The 24,481-nt window shown below is 39.0% G+C and overlaps 1 protein-coding gene across 1 annotated transcript in view; it reads right to left on the bottom strand.

Moving 5' to 3' along the window:
* The window catches only part of LOC137217886 (protein WWC3-like), a 173,190-nt gene that overhangs the window by 118,446 nt on the left and 30,263 nt on the right, over positions 1 to 24,481 (bottom strand). The window contains 2 exon segments of the mRNA XM_067724886.1: positions 12,870 to 12,949; positions 14,643 to 14,719. Of these exon segments, the coding sequence (XP_067580987.1) occupies positions 12,870 to 12,949; positions 14,643 to 14,719 (157 nt within the window).

Below are 24,481 nucleotides of genomic sequence, written 5' to 3'. Positions count from 1 at the left end.
AACAATATTAAATATATACGAATCCAATATTAGAGCTAAATATATTAAGCAAATACTAACAAATCTGAAGGGAGTAATAAACAACGATCCAGCAATGGTACGAGACTTTAATACCCTGCTTTCAACAATAGATAGGGTTTCCCTGGTGGCACACTGGTTAAGAATCCACCTACCAATGCAGGGAACACGGGTTCGAGCTCTGGTCCAGGAAGATCTCACATGCCTTGGAGCAACTGTGTCCCTGCACTACAACTACTGAGCCTGTGCATTAGAGCTCACGAGCCACAACTACTTAGCCTGCATGCCACAACTACTGAAGCCCACACGCCTAGAGCCCATGCCCCACAACAAGAGAAGCCACCACAATGAGAAGCCCACGCACCACAATGAAGAGTAGGCCCCACTTGCTGCAACTAGAGAAAGCCCACAGCAGCAACGAAGATCCAACACAGCCAAAAATAAATAAATAAAATAAATAATTTTAAATATCACCAATAAAGCATAAAAAAAGGGATAGATCATCCAGACAGAAAATCAAGTTGAACTGTAGACAAAATGGACCTAACAGGACATTCCATCCAACAGCAACAGAATACCCTTCTCCTCAAGAACACATGGAATATTCCCCAGGACAGATCATGTGTTAGGTCACAAAACTATCTTTAAGAAATCTTAAAATCTTATCCTTAATCTTAAAAGACTGACATTACACCAAGTATCTTCTCTGATCACAAATATAAAACAAGATATCAATGACAGGAGAGAAACTGGAAAATTCACAAATATGTGGAAATTAAATAATACACACCTGAAAAACCAATGGCTCAAAGATGAAATCAAAAAGGAAATTTAAAAACATCTTGAAACAAATTTAAGTGTAAACACAACATACTAAAATCTATGGGATGCTGCAAAAGCAGTTGTAAGAGGGAAGTTTAAAGGCAATAAACACCATATATTATGAGGGGAGAAAAAGGTCTCAAAAAAAAATTACTTTTACACCTCAGGGGAAGAGTAAAACAAACTAAGCCCAAACTTAGCAGAAAGAAGGAAATAAAGATCAGAGAAGAAATAAATGAAGTACAAATTAGAGAAAATTTTTAAAAATCAACAAAACTGTGTTTTTTTTTAAAGATAAACAAAATTTTGGCTAGACTTACCAAGAAAAAAAAGAGAGAGAAGACTCAAAAAAATTATGAATGAAAATGAAGACACATAAAAAGGATTATAAAAAGCTACTAACAATTATATGTCAGCAAGTGAACAACCTACAAGAAATGGGAAAATTCCTAGAAACATAAAACCTAACAAGAGTGAATCATGAAGAAATAGAAAATGTAAACAAACCGATAACAATAAGGAGACTGAATCAAAATCTCTCAATAAAGAATAGTCCAGGTCCAGAAGGCTTCATGGCTAAACTCCAGCAAACATTTGAAGAAGAATGAATATATATCCCTCTCAAACTCTTCCCAAAAATTAAAGAGGAGGGAACACTCCAAAACTTATTTTACTAAGTCAGCATTACCCTGGCATTACCAAAGCTACCTAGATAAGGTTACTACAAGAAAAGAAATCAGCAGACCAATATCCCTGATAAATATAAATGCAAACATTCTCAACAAAATACTAACAAACAGAATTCAACAATACTTTAAAAGGGTCATACACCTTGATCAAATGGCATTAGTTCCTGGGATGTTGGCATATTTCAACATACATAAATCAATCCATAGATTACACAATAATAGAATGAAGGATAAAAGTCATATAAAGTGGATGATTGTGGAAGAGTAAGACGCGGAGATCACCTTCCTCCCCACAGATACATAAGAAATACATCTACACGTGGAACAAGTACAACAGAATACCTACTGAACGCTGGCAGAAGACCTCAGACCTCCCAAAAGGCAAGAACCCCCGCCACGTACCTGGGTAGGGCAAAAGAAAAAACTAAACAGAGACAAAAGGAATAGGGACGGTACCTGCACCAGTAGGAGGGAGCTGTGAAGGAGGAAAGGTTTCCACACAGTAGGAAACTTCTTCGTGTGCGGAGACTGCGGGTGGCGGAGAGGGGAGCTTCGAAGCTGCGGAGGAGAGCACAGCAACAGGGGTGCAGAAGGCAAAGCGGGGAGATTCCCGCACAGAGGATCAGGGCCGACCGGCACTCACCAGCCCGAGAGGCTTGTCTGCTCACCCGCAGGGGCAGGCAGGGCTCGGAGTTGAGTCTCTGGCTTTGGTCGGAGCGCCGGGAGAGGACTGGAGAGGACACAGCCTGAAGGGGTTAGTGCACCACGGCTAGCCCGGACGGAGTCCAGGAAAAGGTCTGGAGCTGCTGAAGAAGCAAGAGACTTTTTCTTCCCTCTTTGTTTCCTGGTGCGCGAGGAGTGGGGATTAAGAGCGCTGCTTAAAGGACCTCCAGAGACAGGCACGAGCCGCAGCTAAAAGCGCGGACCCCAGAGACGGGCAGGAGACGCTAAGGCTGCTGCTGCCGCCACCAAGAAGCCTGTGTGCGAGCCCAGGTCACTATCCACACCCCCCTTCCGGGGAGCCTGTGCAGCCCGCCACTACCAGGTCCCCGGGATCCAGGGACAACTTCCCCGGGAGAACGCACAGCGCGCCTCAGGCTGGTGCAAGGTCACACCGGACTCTGCTGCCGCAGGCTCGCCCCACACTCCATACCCCTCCCTCCCCACGGCTTGAGTGAGCTGGAGCCCCTGAAGCAGCGGCTCCTTTAACCCCGCCCTGTCTGAGCAAAAAACAGACGCCCTCCGGCAACCTACACGCAGAGGCGGGGCCAAATCCAAAGCTGAGCCCCTGGGAGCTGTGAGAACAAATAAGAGAAAGGGAAATCTCTCCCAGCAGCCTCAGGAGCAGCGGATTAAAGCTCCACAATCAACCTGATGTACCTGCATCTGTGGAATACATGAATAGACAGCAAATCATCCCAAATTGAGACGGTGGACTTTGAGAGCAAGATTTATTATTTTTTCCCTTCTCCTCTTTTTGTGAGTGTGTATGTGTATGCTTCTGTGTGAGATGTTGTCTGTATAGCTTTGCTTCCACCATTTGTCCTAGGGTTCTATTCGTCCGTATTTTTTTTCCTAATAATTATTTATTTTAATAACTTTATTTTATTTTACTTTATTTTATTTTACTTTATCTTCTTTCTTTCTATTTTCTTTCCTTCCCTCCTTCCTTCCTTCCCTCCTTCCTATCTTCCACCATCTGTCCCTCCCTCCTTTCTTTCATTCTTTCTTCCTTTCTTTCTTTCTTCCTTCCTTCCTTCCTTTTCTTTCTTTCTTCCTACTTCTACTAATTCTTTCTCTCTACTTTTTCTCGCTTTTATTCCGAGCTGTGTGGATGAAAGGCTCTTGGTGCTGCAGCCAGGAGCCAGTGCTGTGCCTCCGAGGTGGGAGAGCCAACTTCAGGGCCCTGGTCAACAAGAGACCTCCCAGCTCCTCATAATATCAAATGCGAAAATCTCCCAGACATCTCCATCTCAATGCTAGCACCCAGGTTCACTCAACGACCAGCAAGCTACAGTGCTGGACACCCTATGCCAAACAACTAGCAAGACAGGAACACAACCCCACCCATTAGCAGAGAGGCTGCCTAAAATCATAATAAGTCCACAGACACCCCAAAACACACCACCAGATGTGGATCTGCCCACCAGAGAGACAAGACCCAGCCTCATCCACCAGAACACAGGCACTAGTCCCCTCCACCAGGAAGCCTACACAACACACTGAACGAACTTTAGTCACTGGAGACAGACACCAAAAACAAAGGGAACTACGAACCTGCAGCCTGCAAAAAGAAGACCCCAAACACGGTAAGATAAGCAAAATGAGAAGACAGAAAGACACACAACAGATGAAGGAGCAAGATAAAAACCCACCAGACCTAACAAATGAAGAGGAAATAGGCAGTCTACCTGAAAAAGAGTTCAGAATAATGATAGTAAAGATGATCCAAAATCTTGGAAATAGAATAGACAAAATGAAAGAAACATTTAACAAGGACCTAGAAGAACTAAAGATGAAACAGGCAATGATGAACACCACAATAAATGAAATGAAAAATACTCTAGAAGGGATCAATAGCAGAATAACTGAGGCAGAAGAACGGATAAGTGACCTGCAAGATATAATAGTGGAAATAACTACTGCACAGCAGAATAAAGAAAAAACAATGAAAGGAACTGAGGACAGTCTCAGAGACCTCTGGGACAACATTAAATGCACCAAAATTCGAATTATAGGGATTCCAGAAGAAGAAGAGAAAAAGAAAGGGACTGAGAAAATATTAGAAGAGATTATAGCTGAAAACTTCCCTAATATGGGAAAGGAAATAGTTAATCAAGTCCAGGAAGCACAGAGAGTCCCATACAGGATAAATCCAAGGAGAAATATGCCAAGACACATATTAATCAAACTGTCAAAAATTAAATACAAAGAAAGCATATTAAAAGCAGCAAGGGAAAAACAACAAATAACACACAAGGGAATCCCTATAAGGTTAACAGCTGATCTTTCAGCAGAAACTCTGCAAGCCAGAAGGGAGTGGCAGCACATATTGCAAGTGATGAAGGAGAAAAACCTGCAACCAAGATTACTCTACCCAGCAAGGATCTCATTCAGATTTGATGGAGAAATTAAAACCTTTACAGACAAGCAAAAGCTGAGAGAGTTCAGCACCACCAGACCAGCTTTACAACAAATGCTAAAGGAACGTCTCTAGGCAAGAAACACAAGAGAAGGAAAAGACCAACAATAATGAACCCAAAACAATTTAGAAAGTGGGAATGGGAACATACATATCGATAATTACCTGAAATATAAATGGACTAAATGTTCCCACCAAAAAACACAGATTGGCTGAATGGATACAAAAACAAGACCCACATATAAGCTGTGTAAAGGAGACCCACTTCAGACCTAGAGACACATACAGACTGAAAGTAAAGGGATGGAAAAAGATATTCCATGCAAATGGAAACCAAAACAAAACTGGAGTAGCAATTCTCATATCAGACAAAATAGACTTTAAAATAAAGACTATCAGAAGAGACAAAGAAGGACACTACATAATGATCAAGGGATCGATCCAAGAAGAAGATATAACAATTGTAAATATTTATGCACCCAACACAGGAGCACCTCAATACATAAGGCAAATACTAACAGCCATAAAAGGGGAAATCGACATTAACACATTCATAGTAGGAACTTTAACACCCCACTTTCACAAATGGACAGATCATCCAAAATGAAAATGAATAAAGGAAACACAAGCTTTAAATGACACATTAAACAAGATGGACTTGATATTTATAGGAAACTCCATCCAAAAACAACAGAATACACATTTTTCTCAAGTGCTCATGGAACCTTCTCCAGGATAGACCATATCTTGGGTCACAAATCAAGCCTTGGTAAATTTAAGAAAATTGTATCAAGTATCTTTTCTGACCACATGTTATGATACTAGATATCAATTACAGGAAACTGTGAAAAATACAAACACATGGAGGGTAAACAATACACTACTTAATAACGAAGTGATCACTGAAGAAATCAAAAAAATCAAAAAATACCTAGAAACAAATGACAATGGAGACACGATGACCCAACACCTATGGGATGCAGCAAAAGAGTTCTAAGAGGGAAGTTTATAGCAATACAAGCCCACCGTAAGAAACAGAAAACATCTCAAATAAACAACCAAACATTGCACCTAAAGCAATTAGAGAAAGAAGAACAAAAAAACCCTGAAGTTAGCAGAATGAAAGAAATCATAAAAATCAGATCAGAAATAAATGAAAAAGAAATGAAGGAAACGATAGCAAAGATCAATAAAACTAAAAGCTGGTTCTTTGAGAAGATAAACAAAATTGACAAACCATTAGCCAGACTCATCAAGAGAAAAAGGGAGAAGACTCAAATCAATAGAATTAGAAATGAAAAAGGAGAAGTAACAACTGACACTGCAGAAATACAAAAGATCATTGAGTGATTACTACAAGCAACTCTATGCCAATAAAACGGACAGCCTGGAAGAAATGGACAAATTCTTAGAAAGGCACAACCTGCCAAGACTGAATCAGGAAGAAATAGAAAATATGAACAGACAAATCACAAGCACTGAAATTGAAACTGTGATTAAAAATCTTCCAAAAAAAAAAACCCAGGACCAGATGGCTTCACAGGTGAATTCTATCAAACATTTAAAGAAGAGCTAACACCTTTCCTTCTCAAACTCTTCCAAAATATAGCAGAAGGAGGAACACTCCCAAATTCATTCTACAAGGCCACCATCACCTTGATACCAAAACCAGACAAGGATTTCACAAAGAATGAAAACTACAGGCCAATATCATTGATGAACATAAATTCAAAAATCCTCAACAAAATACTAGCAAACAGAATCCAACAGCACATTAAAAGGATCATACACCATGATCAAGTGGGGTTTCTTCCAGGGTTGCAAGGATTCTTCAATATACACAAATCAATCAATGTGATACACCATATTAACAAATTGAAGGAGAAAAACCATATGATCATCTCAATAGATGCAGAGAAAGCTATTGACAAAATTCAACACCCATTTATGATAAAAACCCTGTAGAAAGTAGGCATAGAGGGAACTTTCCTCAACATAATGAAGGCCATATATGACAAACCCACAGCCAACATCATCCTCAATGGTGAAAAACCGAAAGCATTTCCACTAAGATAAGGAACAAGACAAGGTTGCCCACTCTCACCACTCTTACTTAACATAGTTTTGGAAGTTTTAGCCACAGCAATCAGAAAAGAAAAGGAAATAAAAAGAATACAAATCGGAAAGAAGTAAAGCTGTCACTGTTTGTAGATGAAATGACACTATACATAGAGAATCCTAAAGATGCTACCAGAAAACTACTAGAGCTAATCAATGAATTTGGTAAAGTAGCAGGATACAAAACTAATGCACGGAAATCTCTGGCATTCCTATACAATAATGATGAAAAATCTGAAAGTGAAATCAAGAAAACACTCCTATTTACCACTGCACCAAAAATAATAAAATATCTAGGAATAAACCTACCTAAGGAGACAAAAGACCTGTATGCAGAAAATTATAAGACACTGATGAAAGAACTTAAAAATGATACAAATAGATGGAGAGATATACCATGTTCTTGGATTGGAAGAATCAACATTGTGAAAATGACACTACTACCCAAAGCAATCTACAGATTCAATGCAATCCCTATCAAACTACCACTGGCATTTTTCACAGAACTAGAACAAAAAATTTCACAATGTGTATGGAAACACAAAAGACCCCGAAAACCAAAGCAATCTTGAGAACGAAAAAGAGAGCTGGAGGAATCAGGCTCCCTGACTTCAGACTATACTACAAAGCTACAGTAATCAAGACAGTATGGTACTGGCACAAAAACAGAAAGATAGATCAATGGAACACGATAGAAAGCCCAGAGATAAACCCAGGCACATATGGTCACCTTATCTTTGATAAATGAGGCAGGAATGTACAGTGGAGAAAGGACAGCCTCTTCAATAAGTGGTGCTGGGATAACTGGACAGGTACATGAAAAAGTATGAGATTAGATCACTGTCTAACACCATACACAAAAATAAGCTCAAAATGGATTAAAGACCTAAATGTAAGGCTGGAAACTATCAATCTGTTAGAGGAGAACATAGGCAGAACATTCTATGACATAAATCACAGCAAGATCCTTTTTGACCCACCTCCTAGAGAAATGGAAATAAAAACAAAAATAAACAAATGGGACCAAATGAAACCTCAAATCTTTTGCACAGCAAAGGAAACCATAAAGAAGACCAAAAGACAACCCTCTGAATGCGAGAAAATATTTGCAAATGAAGTAACTGACAAAGAAGTAATTTCCAAAATTTACAAGCAGCTCATGCAGCTCAATAACAAAAAAACAAAAAACCCAATCCAAAAATGGGCAGAACACCTAAATAGACATTTTTCCAAAGAAGATATACAGACTGCCAACAACCACATGAAAGAATGCTCAACATCATTAATCATTAGAGAAATGCAAATCAAAACTACAATGAGATATCATCTCACACCGGTCAGAATGGCCATCATCAAAAATTCTAGAAACAATAAATGCTGGAGAGGGTGTGGAGAAAAGGGAACAACCTTGCAATGCTGGTGGGAATATGAATTGGTACAGCTGCTATGGAGAACAGTATGGAGGTTCCTTTAAAAACTACAAATAGAACTACCATATGACCCAGCAATCTCACTACTGGGCATATACCCTTAGAAAACCGTAATTCAAAAAGAGTCATATACGAAAATGTTCATTGCAGCTATATTTACAATAGCCAGGAGATGGAAACAACCTAAGTGTCCATCATCGGATGAATGGATAAAGAAGATGTGGCACACATATACAGTGGAATGTTACTCAGCCATAAAAAGAAACGATATGGAGCTATTTGTAATGAGGTGGATAGACCTAGAGTCTGTCATACAGAGTGATGTAAGTCGGAAAGAGAAAGACAAATACCATATGCTAACAAATATATATGGAATTTAAGAAAAAAAATGTCATGAAGAACTTAGGGGTAAGACAGGAATAAAGACACAGACCTACTAGAGAACAGACTTGAGGATATGGGGAGGGGGAAGGGTAAGCTGTGACAAAGTGAGACAGTGACATGGACATATATACACTACCAAGCGTACAACAGACAGCTAGTGGGAAGCAGTCGCATAGCACAGGGAGATCAGCTCAGTGCTTTGTGACCACCTAGAGGGGTGGGATAGGGAGGGTGGGAGGGAGAGAGATGCAAGAGGGAAGAGATATGGGAACATATGTATATGTATAACTCATTCACTTTGTTATAAAGCAGAAACTAACACACCATTGTAAAGCAACTATACTATACCCCAATAAAGATGTTAAAATAAATAAATAAATAAATAAAAGCCATACAAAGTATTTGATAATTTTCAACATGTTTTCATGATAAACGTTCTCAACAAATTGGTTGTAGAAAGAACATACCTCAACATAATATAGGACATAACATGACAAATCCACAGCTAATACACTCAGGTGAAAGACTGAAAGAAACCTTTTCATCTAAGATGGTAAGAGGCATGCTCTAGCCACTTTTACTCAACACAGTACTGGAATTCCTAACCAGGGCAATTAGGCAAGAAAAGAAATTTCAAACTGGAAAGGAAGAAGTCTCTGTCTCCATGTGACATATGCCTGCATATGGAAAATCCTGAAGACCCCACCAACAAAACAGTCCTAATAAAAAAATTCAGCAAAGTTGCAGCATTCAGTGTCAAGGTACAAACATCAGTTGTGTTTCTACACACTACAATGAAATATCAGAAAGAGAAATAAAGAAAAAAAATCCATTCACAATAGCACTAAGACCAACAAAATACTAGGAATGAGTTTAACCAAGGAAGTGAAAGTTCTATACACTGAAACCTACAAGACAGTAATTAAAGAAGTGAAAAACATGAATGAAAGGTTTCTCATGTCAATGATCAGAAGAGACAACACTGTTAAAATATCCATGCCATTCAAAGGCATCTATAGACTCTATGCAATCCCTATCAAAACTCCAAAGGCATTTTTCACAGAATTAGTAAAGAACAATTCTAAATGTGTAAAAAAGATCTCATAAAGCCAAAGCAATAATGAGAAAGAAGAAAGCCGGAGGAATCAAACTATCTGATTTTAAACTATACGACAAAACTATATTTATCAAAACAGTATGGTACTGATATAGACACATAGACCAATGTAGCCAAACTGAGAGCCCACTATAGGTTAAATTAATATTTGACAAGGCAGCCAAGAATATTCAAGGGGAAAGAAAAGTCTCTTCAATAAACGGTATTGGGAAAACTGGATATTCATATGCAGAACAGTGAAACTGGACACATATCTTACACCATTCACAAAAATTAACTTCAAACAGATTAAGGATTTAAATTAAATGTAAGACCTGCAAATGTAAAATTTCTCCAAGAGAACACAAGGAAAAAGTTCCTTGCCATTGGAATTAACACAAAATATATAAAAAACTCATACAATTCAATAGCAAAATAACAAACAATCCAATTTAAAAATAAGGGGAGATAGCTAGTGGGAGGTAGCCACATAGCACAGGGAGATCAGCTCAGTGCTTTGTGACCACCTAGAGGTGTGGGATAGGGAGGGTGGGAGGGAGACACAACAGGGAGGGGATATGGGGATATATGTATATGTATAGCTGATTCACTTTGTTATACAGTAGAAACTAACACACAATTGTGAAGCAATTATACTCTAATAAAGATGTAATAAATAAATAAATAAGAAAAGAAATTCAATTCCAACTGGCCTAAAACCAAAAAGGGAAATTACTGATTAAAAACTCATTTATTAAAAGTAAATAAATAGGGCTTCCCTGGTGGCGCAGTTGTTGGGGGTCCGCCTGCCGATGCAGGGGACATGGGTTCGTGCCCCGGTCCGGGAGGATCCCGCATGCTGCAGAGCAGCTGGGCCCCTGAGCCATGGCCGCTGGGCCTGCGCGTCTGGAGCCTGTGCTGTCCGAGACGGGAGAGGCCACAACAGTGAGAGGCCTGCGTACCACAAAAAAAAATAAATAAGGGGAGGATCTGAATAGACAGTTTCCTAAGAAGACCTACAGATGGCCAATAGGCACATGAAAATATGATTAATATCATTAAGACTCAAGTAAATTCAAATCAAAACCACAATGAGATACCACCTGACACCTGTCAGAATGGCTATCATCAAAATGATGAGAAATGCTGTTGGTGAGGATGTGGAGAAAAGGGAATTCTTGTACATTGTTGGTGGCAATACAACTACTACAGAAAACATAATGGAGGGTCTTCAAAAAAAATAAAAGTAGAGCTAACATATGATCCAGCATTTCTACTTCTTGGTATATATTACAAGGAAATGAAACCTCCATCAAATAATATGCACTCCCATATTCACTGCAGCATTATTCACAATAACCAAGTCACAGAAAGAACCTAATGATCCACTGACAGATGACTGGATAAAGATATACATACACACAGTGCAATATTATTCAGCCACTAAAAAGAATGGTACCTTACCATCTGTGATAACCTAAAGAGAGCTGGAGGCTTTATGCTAAGTGAAATAAGTCAGACAGAAAAGAAAAATATTGTATTATTTCACTTATATGTGGAATCTAAAAAAAAAATTGAATTCACAGAAACAGAGAATAGAGTAGTGGTTACCAGGGACTAAAGGGTGGGGGAAATGTGGAGATGCTGGTCAAATGGTACGGACTTCCAGTTATAAGATGAATAAATTCCAGAGTTGTAATGTCCATAAAACAACAACAACAACAACCCCTCCCCCACAAAAGACAAATGACTCATAAACCCAACCAGTCTAGATAATTAAGAAAATTAATTTCAACCAAGTATTAAAGAACAGGACTTGACCTATGTTAATTACCTTTATATGACACTGAAATAATATATTTGTTGAACAGTGACATTTATCTTTTACCTTATAAACAACAATACTGCAGTCACATCTGACACAGGATTTTTGAATCTACATATTGGATGCAAAGAGTGGAATGCTTCTACATTTACCAATAATAGTAACCACATGGATTCCAACCATAAACTGAAAGCTATGTATTAGATGCTGCTGCTGTTATCAGAATGATTACCATTCACAAATCAATGAGAAACGTAGGCACAGAAAATGTGAAGCCTGTGCCCAAGTTCAGGAAATAAAGATAGGATATAAATCAAGAATAATTTCATCCAAAAAGTAAACCAGTAATGTTATCATTGGTAAAATAACACTTGTTCATTAACTTAATATAGCTCACAAATTATAAGAAATTCATCCCCAAACTCTTAATAGGAATATAAGGAATATAATAGGAATAATTGTAAAGATGACTTCAGGAGGAAGACCTATAAACTATATTGTCAAATAGAACATTCTGTAATGATGGAAATGTTCTATTATTTGAGTTGTCCAATACAGTCGTCATTAGCCTGGTGGTTCTCAACTGAGGGGTAATGTGTCCACCTAGGAGATATCTACCAGTACTGGAGAACATTTTTGGTTGTCACAATCAAGAGGTGCCACTGGTATCCAGTGGGGAGAACCCAGGGATGCTGCCAAATATCATACAATGGACAGCACATCCTCCATAAAATATCATAGGACAACTGAAAATGTCAATTGCGTTGAGGTAGAGAAAAGCTGAACTAACCACGTACAGCTAATAAGCACTTGAGTATGGCTAATGAGAAAGGAGAACTTAATTTTTAAATTAATGTACTTCTAATTAAGAAAATTTAATTTAATAATGATTATACAGCTTTATCTACATATATAAAGTATGTAGCTAGAGATAATGAGCATAATATAAAAATAAGGATCTTGTTTCTCAAGTATTTTAAAAGCTGAGCATCTTCAAAGAACAGATTCTGTGATTAACATATACACACTACTAAATATAAAATTGATAACCAGCAAAGACCTACTGCATAGCACAGGGGACTATACTCAATATTATGTAATAACCTATAATGGAAAAGAATATATATGTATATGTATATACATAACAGAATCACTTTGCTGTATACCTGAAACTAACACAACACTGTAAATCAACTATACTCAATACAATTTTTTTTAATTTAGGGAAATAATGAGCATAAATAAAAGCATAAAAGTGAACACCCGTGAAGCTTTAGGACACATGTCCCGGCACCAAACAGGAAATCGCAGGGAAACTCTCCCTCTGTCACTGCAGGCCACTCACTCTTGCAGGGTCTCCACCCCCTTTTCTTTGTACTTCAGTTCTTGCTTCATCTGGGTCAGCTCTTGTTTTAATCTGCAAAGCTAAAGACAAATTACATTTTTTTTTCCACAAAAAGAAGCTGTGAGAAATGATTTCTTCAGTTGTTAGCATTGTCATCTAAGTTTCTGAATAGCTTGCAATTCACGGGGTCACCCAGTCTCTCCATGACCTCCCATCCCTGGCATATCAAACAGCCCTGGCAGAGGGGCTGGCTCGCTTAGACACAGAAGGCCCGGGTCACCAAACAGCTTTCTACCCATGTGGAGCCCTGGAACCGGCAACAATTTTCTTTTTCAAGGTATTGATTTACACATTGCAATGAGCAAACTTTGTCATACTTTTTTCATCTTCTCTTCTGCTTACTTCCCATAGATCTCACCTAGGAAGCCCTGTTGCTCAAAGCATGGCTTCCCACTACCTGAAAGTCAGTCGCCTGCAGTGCTTATTTAAACAGGTGCTAGGACCCACTCCAGGCCTTGTTAAAACTCCACCTCCAGTTCCTTCAGAAGAAACCCCGCGTCTTCCCCCGGTCCCCCTGAGAAGGTCCCCCACACTCACTCCCCCTCTTCCATACCCAGTGACACACGTGTGGGGACGAATCGAGGACATGGTGACTGCACGGGACAGGGAGGGCTTGTAGACCCAGGGCAGCCCCTCCGAGCCCCTCATGGAGGAGAGAGGCCCCTCCACCCACTTCTGGAGAAGCCTGCCGGTCCTGGAGCCTGGTGACAAAATGCCTTCCGAGCAAGGGGACAAAGGGCAATGCCCAGGAAGTGATTTTAAACCTAATGGTTCCCATGTCTTTTGTTCAACATCTTTGGGGCACCTGGCAGGCCTGCTCACACAGCACCCAGTGAAAATCGCAGGAAGGCTGACGTCTGGGATCTCGTAACAGGCGCAGCACCTGGTCACAGGCTGGGGTGAGCTCATGTTTCTAAGATGCCGAGAAAAATCCCCACGCAGGTGTCTGATCGCTCCAGAAAGCAGGCATACTGACAGCCCTTCTGAACCATGCTGGCTGGGGTTGGGAGCCATCTCTGGCAGCCGAGCAAGCAGGGGACACTTAATTGTGGGCCGTTTGCTGGCAGGGAGCCCTGCCTCTTCCAGGGACAGCCAGCATGGTAATGAGACAGTTTCTATGGAAATGGGGATGGGGCTCACACTTTGAACTGATGCCCCAGGTGTTTTTTGTTGGTGCACTAGAATGTGAGAACCACAGCACTAAAAGAGACACTCTGGTTTAGGCACTGAGACACTAGGATGGGAGGCTTGGTCTCCAAGATGTCTCCTGTTCCCCCTCCCAGACACCAAAGACAAGAGGATGAAGGGATGGAACACGGTGGCACACAAAGAACCTGTCACCACTGGCAAAGAGCACCGGCACCTTCTGGTCAAACACCATCGCAGGCAAGATTTCTCTGGGAATACAGAGACCAGGGAAGAACGGCAGATGCTAAATCTGCCAAGGGACAGAGCTGGCCTCCCACTAATACAGGGAAGCAGCCCTGTGAGCTCGGGCCTGGACATCGCCAAATCTTTCCAAATGTTGGGTGAATCTAGCCCTATGAAATACACAGAGGGATACAAGCAATTTTTTGTTAGATGGGCTGAGGCTTTAAAATGTAACTTTTCTCTTCCTATCAAAGGAATTAAGTAAATCATAATAAGTGATGTTATCAGTATATAAAGAATACACAAGCTGCTTCTAGTGTAAAAACACTCATTTTTACTCACCCTGTCCTGATGACTTGCTATTTCTGCTTTTATTTGGAGTGGGCTGTACTTAGTATTTGTTGAATATCCAGAAAAGGCTAAACAGAAAGAAAATATTTTATTTTACAATAGATCCATTAAATTACATACATGCATACAGATAAGAACTTCATATTCACCTTATTAATTACCTCTTAGCATCACACATACAAATTAACATTAGCACTGACAACTAAAGAACTAACATTTCACAGCCTCAAATATTTTTAATGGTTGATTTTTACTTAAGGATTTGTTTGCAGATGACTTGACCTTTATATGAAAAATCTGAAAAAAATGACCAAAAGACTTCCAGTAACTAATAAATGATTATAACAAGATTGTAGGATATAAGGTTAAGATATAGAAGTTAACTGCTTTCCTAAATACCATCAATAAACAAGTAGATCTGAAATTTAAAACACAATACCATTCACATGGCACCCCCAAAAGTGAAATACTTAGTTATAAGTTTAACAAAACTTGTACAGGAGCTATACAAAGAAAATTACAAATCTCTGATGAACTGAAACAAAGAAGAACTAAATAAATGAAGAGACATTCCATGTTCATGGATGGGAAAGATTCAATACTGTCAAGATGTCACTTCTTGGGGCTTCCCTGCTGGCGCAGTGGTTGCGAGTCCGCCTGCCGATGCAGGGGACATGGGTTCGTGCCCCAAGGCCGGGAAGATCCCACATGCCGCCGAGAGGCTGGGCCCGTGAGCCATGGCCGCTGGGCCTGCGCGTCCGGAGCCTGTGCTCTGCAACGGGAGAGGCCACAGCGATGAGAGGCCCGCGTACCGCAAAAAAATAAATAAATAAATAAAAAGTTTAAAAAAAAAAAAAAAAAAGATGTCACTTCTTCCCAGCTTGCTCTATAGATTCAAAACAATCCCAATCAAAATTCTAGCAACTTATTTTGTGGACATCAACAAATTGATTCTAAAGCAGCAATAGGCCCAGGACAGCCAACACAATACTGAAGAAGAACAAAGCTGGAGAACCTATCAGAACCTATCAGACCTCAAGACAATATAAAGCTACAGTAATCAAGAAAGTATGGTAGTGGCAAAATAATATGATAGCAAAGACAGTCTTTCAACAAATGGTGCTGGAACAACTGGACATCCACATGCAAAAAAAAAAATCATCTAGACACAGACTTCACACCCTTCACAAAATTTAACTCAAGACCTAAATATAAAACGCAAAACTATAAAACTCTTAGAAGATTACACAGGAGAAAACTAAGAGGACCTTGGTTTGGAAATGTCATTTTAGATACAATACCAAAGGCATGATCTATGAAAGAAATAATGGGTAAGTTCAACTTCATTAAAATTAAAACTTCTGCTCAGTGAAAGCCAATGTCAACACATGTGAGACAACAAATCACAGACTGGGAGGAAACATTTGCAAAAGACACATCTGATCAGAACTGTTATCTGAAATATAGAAAGAATACTTAAAACTCAACACTGAGAGAACAAAGAACTCAATTAAATGGGCCACCACCAATTAATGGACACCTCACTGAAGAAGATAAACAGACAGCAAAGCATATGAAAAAAAGATGCTCTAAATCATACGTCACAAGGGAAATGAAAATTAAAACAACAGTGAGGTTCTACCGCACACCTGTTAGAATGGCCAAAATGAGGACACTGACAACATCAAATGCCGGTGAGGATGTGGAGTAACAGGAACTCCCATTCACTGCTGGAAGGAATGCAGAATGCTACAGCCACTTTGGCAGTTTCTCACAAAACTAAAAACTCTTACCATGTGATCCAGCAGTCACACTCCTTGGTGTTTACCCAAAAGAGCTGAAATTTTATATCTACATAAAAACCTACACACTGCAGAAGGTTCATAACTCAAAACTGCCAAAACCTGGAAGCAACCTAGATGATCTTCAACAGGTGAATGGTAAATAAACTTTATTTCAACCAGACCATACAGTATTATTCAGCACTAAAAAAGAGAAAAGAAATAAAAAGTCAGGAAGCCATAAAAAGATATGAAGAAACCTAAAATATACACGTGAAAAAATATACAAGTGACAAAAGCCCATCTGAAAAGTCTGCATGCTATATGATTCCAAGTATATGACAATCTGGAAAAGGCAAAAACTGTATCCTACAGCAAAAGAATCAGTCATTGCCACAGGTTGTAAGGGGGAATTAATAGCTAGAAACCAGAATATTTTTAGAGAAGTAAAAATACCCTAAAAGATACTATAATGATACATACATGTCAGTATATGTAGGTCCAAACTCACAGAATGTACAGTACCGAGAGACAGCCTAATATAAAGATGAATGCTGGGTAATGATGATATGTCAATATATATTCATCAGTTGTAACAAATGTGCCCTTTGGTAAGTGATGGGGGAGGTTGTGTATGTGTAGGAGCAGTGGAATATGGGAACTTTCTGCTGAATTTTGCTGTAAATGTAAAACTGTAAAAAATAAAGTTTTTTAAAGGTAGCTTTATAGTAATCTGTCAGTATATGGCAGGCCTGAGAAAATGCAATTCCTCCAAGGTTTTTTCCCCACACACACTGAAGAGCCCACAATTTTATCCTGAGTTGGATTTCACAGATATGTAATAGCTAAAATACAATACATGGCTTACTGCTTTCATAAACAGTGAAGTGCACATGATTTAAAGTTCTTTAACAGGCACAGCATCATTACCAAGAATAACCCATATCTAGGGGTGAATAAGACAGAACTTTTACACAGTCAGCCACTTTCTGGCAGCACAGAGTGCTGCAAGCCTTTTCCAGTGTCTCGACACCTAGACCACTTTAGTGGCCGTTTCTAATTTCTATCACCCCGTCCACCTCTCTGCATCCCTTTTTCTTGATGCTTCTGTCTCCTTTCTCTTAGGCCTTGAAGGTACGGTGACTTGGTTCCTGTCCCTTTCTGAGTTGTGGAGACTCCTCTTTCTTCATCTGAGAGTCACCCCACACTGGTGTATTCTGCATCCAGGTCATTTTCATTAGTTTCTCCTGCTTATAAGACCCAACTGCAGGGCCAGCATCCATTCTTTTATTCCTTTGATCTGGGTACTGAAGGCTATCATTCAGGTAACTTAGGTGGCAACACCTAGAAACTAGGTCAAAATCATTTCCTGACCTCATATAGGTGAGTGTGGCTTGTAGAGGAAGAATGTCATCTGCCATATCAGTAAGCAAAGCAGGCACCTCCAATGGTACACCCTGAGGAAACACAGGATACTGGCTCCAGATAGCTGAAGTGCATATCAAAGCAATGATTTCAGTGAGCCAGACTCTTCCATCTTCCCATACATGGGAAAGCACTAAATTCCTTAATGTGACATATCTGCTTTCTTTTATAAACAGTAAACTTTTACCTGTTTTTCTGTTGCAAAACTCTTCTATATGCTGGCCCTCCCTTACCTCTTTGGATCAGTCCCTCAGAGCTATCTGAGACACTGCCTCACGGGCTTGAGTCTTCAGTAAGAGCCCCGAAAAAAACAAATCCCAACGTTTAGATTGTGCATCCTTCAGTCAGCAGCTACAGACCTGAAGTGGCTTAAACACCAACAATGTTCAATAGCTCCACAATCAACCAAATCCAAATAATTTGAACAGGTCAGAACTTCCTATTTAAAAAACAAACAAACACAAAAAAAACTTTTCTCTGTAAAACTTACTTAACTATCAGTCAGAATTCCAAACAACTGTATCCACTGGAAATAAATTTCTATAACAGCTAAAGTATTTGCCAAAATTACCTCAAATTTTCATTTACTAAGAATCATAGTTACACAAACACAATGGATTAAGTATTTAAAGAATATAAATCATCCATAGGCCAAGTCCTATTCCTTTTGTTTTGCCTTTTTCTTTCCATTTATTAAGATCACAAACAAAATGAATACCTCAAACAATGCCACTGAAAGAAATCATTCATACAAAATCTCCACGTTAAAGTCCTGGGACTCAAACACAGTAAGTTAAGCAAAATGAGAAGACAGAGAAACACACAGCAGATGAAAAGGCAAAGTAAAAACCCACCAGACCAAACAAATGAATAGGAAATAGGCAGTCTACCTAAAAAAGAATTCAGAGTAATGACAGTAAACATGACCCCAAATCTTGGAAATAGAATAAACACAAGAAACGTTTAACAATGACCTAGAAGAACTAAAGAGCAAACAAACAATGATGAACACAATAAATGAAATTTAAAATTCTCTAGAAGGAATCAATAGCAGAATAACTGAGGCAGAAGAATGGATAAGTAACCTGGCAGATAAAGTAGTGGAAATAACTATTTCTAGTGGAATAGTAGTAGAATAACTATTATTCTGCAGCGCAGAATAAAGAAAAAAAAGAAAAAAAATTGAGAACAGTTTCAGAGACCTCTGGGACAATATTAAACACACCAACATTCAAATTATAGGGAAACCAGAAGAAGAAGAGAAAAACAAAGGGACTGAGAAAATATTTGAAGAGATAATAGTTGAAAACTATACTAACATGGGAAAGGAAATAGTTAATCAAGTCCACGAAGCACAGAGAGTCCCATACAGGATAAATCCAAGGAGAAACAAGACAAATACTAATCAAACTATCAAAAATAAAATACAAAAAAAAATATTAAAAGCAACAAAGGAAAAACAATAAATAACATACACGGGAATCCTCATAAGATTAACAGATGATCTTTCAGCAGAAACTCTGCAAGCCAGAAGGGAGTGGCAGGACATATTTAAAGTGATGAAAGGGAAAAACCTACAACCAAGATTACTCTACCTAGCAAGGATCCCATTCAGATATGACAAAGAAATTAAAACTTTTACAGAGAAGCAAAAGCTAAGCAAATTCAGCACCACCAAACCAGCTTTACAACAAATGCTAAAGGAACTTCTCTACGCAGGAAACACAAGAGAAGGAAAAGACCTACAATAATAAACCCAAAACAATTAAGAAAATGGTAAGTGGAGCATACAAACCAAAAATTACCTTAAATGTAAATAGATTAAATGCTCCAACGAAAAGACAAACACTCACTGAATGGATACAAAAACAAGACCCATATATATGCTGTCTAAAAGAGAACCATTTCAGACTTAGGGACACATACAGAGTGAAACTGAGGGGATGGAAAACGATATTCCATGCAAATGGAAATCAAAAGGAAGCTAGAGTAGGAATACTCCTATCAGATAAAATAGACTTTAAAATAAAGACCATTACATGAGACAAAGAAGGACACTACGTAATGATCAAGGGATCAATCCAAGCAGAAGATATAACAAGTGTAAATATTTATGCACCCAACACAGGAGAACCTCAATACATAAGGTAAATGCTAACAGCCATAAAAGGGGAAATCAACAGTAACACAATCATACTAGGGGACTTTAACACCCCACTTTCACCAATGGAGACATCAACAAAAATGAAAATAAATAAGTAAACACAAGCTTTAAATGATACATTCGACAAGTTGGACTTAATTGATATTTACAGGACATTCCATACCAAAACAACAGAATACACTTTCTTCTCAAATGCTCATGGAACATTCTCCAGGATAGATCATATCTTGGGTCACAAATTAAGCCTTGGTAAATCTACGAAAATAGAAATCGTATCAAGTATCGTTTCCGATCACAGCGCTATGACACGAGATATCAATTACAGTAAAAACTCTGTAAAAAATACAAACACATGGAAGCTAAACAATACACTATTTAATAAACAAGAGATCACTGAAGAAATCAAAGAGGAAATCAAGAAACACCTAGAAACAAATGACAATGAAAACACAACAACCCAAAACCTACACAATGCAGCAAAAGCAGTTTTAAGAGGGGAGTTTATAGCAATACAATACTACCTCAAAAAACAGGAAACATGTCAAACAAACAACCGAATCCTACACCTAAAGCAATTTGAGAAAGAACAAAAAAAAAAAAAACACCTAAAGTTAGCAGAAGGAAGAAATCATAAAGATCAGATCAGAAATAAATGAAAAAGAAATGAAGGAAACTATAGCAAAGGTCAATAAAATTAAAAGCTGGTTCCTTGAGAACATAAACAAAATTGAAAAACCATTAGCCAGACACATCAAGAAAAAAAGGGAGAAGACTCAAATCAACAGAATTTGAAATGAAAAAGGAGAAATAACAACTGACACTGCAGAAATACAAAGAGTCATGAGAGACTACTAGAAACAACTATACATCAATAAAATGGACAACCTGGAAGAAATGGACAAATTCTTAGAAAAGCACATCCTTCTGAGACTGAACCAGGAAGAAACAGAAAATACACACAGAACCATCACAAGCAGTGAAATTGAGACTGTGATTAAAAATCTTCCAACAAACAAAAGCCCAAGACCAGATGGCTTCACAGGGGTTTAGTATCAAACATTTAGAGAACAGCTAACACCTTTCCTTCTCAAACTCTTCCAAAATATAGCAGAGGGAGGAACACACCCAAACTCATTCTACGAGGCCACCATCCCCCTGATACCAAAACCACACAAAGATGTCACAAAGGAAGAAAACTACAGGCCAATTTCACTGATAAGCATAGATGCAAAAGTCCTCAATAAAATACTAGCAAACAGAATCCAACAGCACATTAAAAGGATCATAGACCATGATCAAGTGGGGTTTATCCCAGGAATGCAAGGATTCTTCAATATATGCAAATCAATCAATGTGATATACCATATTAACAAACTGAAGGCAAAAAAACCATATGGTCATCTCAATAGATGCAGAAAAAGTTTTCATCAAAATTCAACACCGACTTAAGATACCCCGCCCCCAGAAAGTAGGTACAGAGGGAACTTACTTCAACATAATAAAGGCTGTATATGACAAACCCACATCCAACATCATTCTCAATGGTGAAAAATTGAAACCATTTGCTCTAAGATCAGGAATAAGACAAGGTTGTCCACTCTCACAAGTATTATTCAACATAGTTTTGGAAGTTTTAGCCACAGCAATCAGAGAAAAAAAGGAAATAAAAGGAATCCAAATCGGAAAAGCAAAAGTAAAGGTGTCACTGTTTGCAGATGACATGATACTATACATAGAGAATCCTAAAGATGCTACCAGAAAACTACTAGAGCTAATCAATGAATTTGGTAAAGCAGCAGGATACAAATCTACATGTAATGAATGTAAGAATGTAAGAATGAAGAATGTAAGAATGTAAGAATGAAATTCTAATTTCATGTAAGAATGAAATTAGAACACTCCCTAACACAATACTCAAATATCAACTCAAAATGGATTAAAGACCTAAATGTTAAGGCCCGACACTATAAAACTCTTAGAGGGAAACACGGGCAGAACACTCTGTGACATAAATCACAGCAAGATCCTTTTTGACCCACCTCCTAGAGAAATGGAAATAAAAACAAAAATAAACAAATGGGACCTAATGAAAATTAAAAGCTTTTGCACAGCAAAGGAAACCATAAACAAGACCAAAAGACAACCCTCAGAATGGGAGAAAATATTTGCAAATGAAGCACCTGACAAAGGATTGATCTCCAAAATTTAAAAGCAGCTCATACAGCTCAATATCAAAACACAAATCACCCAATACAAAAATGGGCAGAAGACCTACACAGACATTTCTCCAAAGAAGATATACAGACTGCCAACGAACACATGAAAGGATGCTCAACATCACTAATCATTAGAGAAATGGAAATCAAACCTACAATAAGGTATCACCTCACACCAGTCAGAATGGCCATCATCAAAAAATCTATAAACTGTAAATGCTGGAGAGGGTGTGGAGAAAAGGGAACACTCCTGCACTGTTGGTGGTACGTAAATTGATATAGCCACTATGGGGAACAGTATGGAGGTTCCTTAAAAAACTAAAAATAGAACTACCATACGACCCAGCAATCCCACTCCTGGGCATATACTCTGAGAACACCATAATTCAAGAAGGGTAATGTACCACAATGTTCACTACAGCTCTATTTACAATAACCAGGACACGGAAGCAACCTACATTTCCATTGACAGATGAGTGGTTAAAGAAGATGTGGCACATATATACAATGGAATATTACTCAGCCATAAAAACAAATAAAATTGAGTTATTTGTGGTGAGGTGGATGGACTTATGAGTCTGTCATACAGAGTGAAGTAAGTCAGAAAGAGAAAAACAAATACCACATGCTAACACATATATATGGAATCTAAAAAAAAAAAGTGGTTATGAAGAACAAGGGGCAGGACAGGAATAAAGACACAGATGTAGAGAATGGACTTGAGGACATGGGGAGGGGGAAGGGTAAGCTGGGACGAAGTGAAAGAGTGGCATGGACATATATACACTACCAAATGTAAAATAGATAGCTAGTGGGAAGCAGCCCCATAGCACAGGAAGATCAGCTCGGTGCTTTGTGTCCACGTAGAGGGGTGGGATAGGGAGGGTGGGAGGGAGACGCAAGAGGGAGAGGATATGGGGATATATGAATATGTATAGCTGATTCACTTTGTTATAAAGCAGAAACTAACACACCATTGTAAACTCCAATTAAACTCCAATAAAGATGTTAACAAAAAAAAGAGAGAACCCCCTACAGAACCAAGACTACAAGAACGATTCCCACATAATCAGAGAGGAAGGGGGAAAAGTACTGAGTTGGCACCTGTGACCCTGGGAGGGAACTAAGAAGAAAAGGGAGGCTACGTAGGCAAAGACCAGCCCTGGGGAGTGAGCAGGTCAAGCCACAGACTGCATCCTACATGCAGGAGACGAGCACTGTGAGACCTGGCTGCAAGGAGAACTGCTGGGACCAACAGAAAGGCTGGAGAATCTGACACTCCACACCTGAGAAGTGTTTGTGTGCTGCCTTGCCCTCAGGCAGGATTTACAGCATGGATTGAGAAGACACAGGTGGCTGGCTGATTTCTCGTGAACCCCTGGGCGCATTGATTCCGCAGACTGATCCAAGCAAACACCCTAGTAGGCTTGCTGCATGTCACAGCTCCACAGTAGCCTGGCAAGCCAAGGACAGAAAACTTGGCCATGGGAGGCAGAGGCACCTCAGACCTTAAAGAGGTTATCTGCATGGGGCAGAGGCAGCCATTTCTGGCACTCACTTTCAGGAGAAAGTTCCTCTTTCTCTTACACTGCTCCAGCAACATGGGACCTGACCACACCTTGGATAGGGCAGTAATAGTCACTGAACAGAAGAGAAGCCCTGGTTCAAACTGGCTCTGGCTCTAGGCCCTCCATGTCCAGCCCCACCACCTACCAAGGTGATAGCTGCCAGCACACCCTGAGGAAAGACGTGACTAGTGATCACATCAGATCGAGCTCTCCCAACAAAGTCAATGGGCACAGGCAGAAAAAGCATTTGACAAAATTGAATATCATTCATTATAAAAATTTTAATCAAAATTGGTATAGAGAGAACTTATCTCAACATAATGAAGGCCATTTATGACAAAGCCAGTCAACATAAGTACTCAATGGTGAAAAGCTGAAAGCCTTTCCTCTAGAATGAGAAAGAAAACAAGGATGCCCACTCCTCCCTCTTCTATTCAACTTAGTAGTGAATACCTGGACATAGCAATCAGACAGGAAAAAGAAATTAAAAGATCCAAACTGGAAGGGAAGACATAAAACTGTCAATATTTGCAGGTGACAAGATACTCTATATGGAAAACTCTAACGTCTTCAACAAAAAACTATTAAAACTAATAAATGAATTCAGTAAACTTGCAAGATACAAGATTAATATTCAGAAATCTGTTGCTTTTCTATACACTAACAATGAAATATC

The sequence above is a fragment of the Pseudorca crassidens genome, chromosome Y, assembly GCF_039906515.1.
Source record: "Pseudorca crassidens isolate mPseCra1 chromosome Y, mPseCra1.hap1, whole genome shotgun sequence".
Taxonomy (NCBI): domain Eukaryota; kingdom Metazoa; phylum Chordata; class Mammalia; order Artiodactyla; family Delphinidae; genus Pseudorca; species Pseudorca crassidens.
This window is presented reverse-complemented; position numbering and strand designations above follow the sequence as displayed.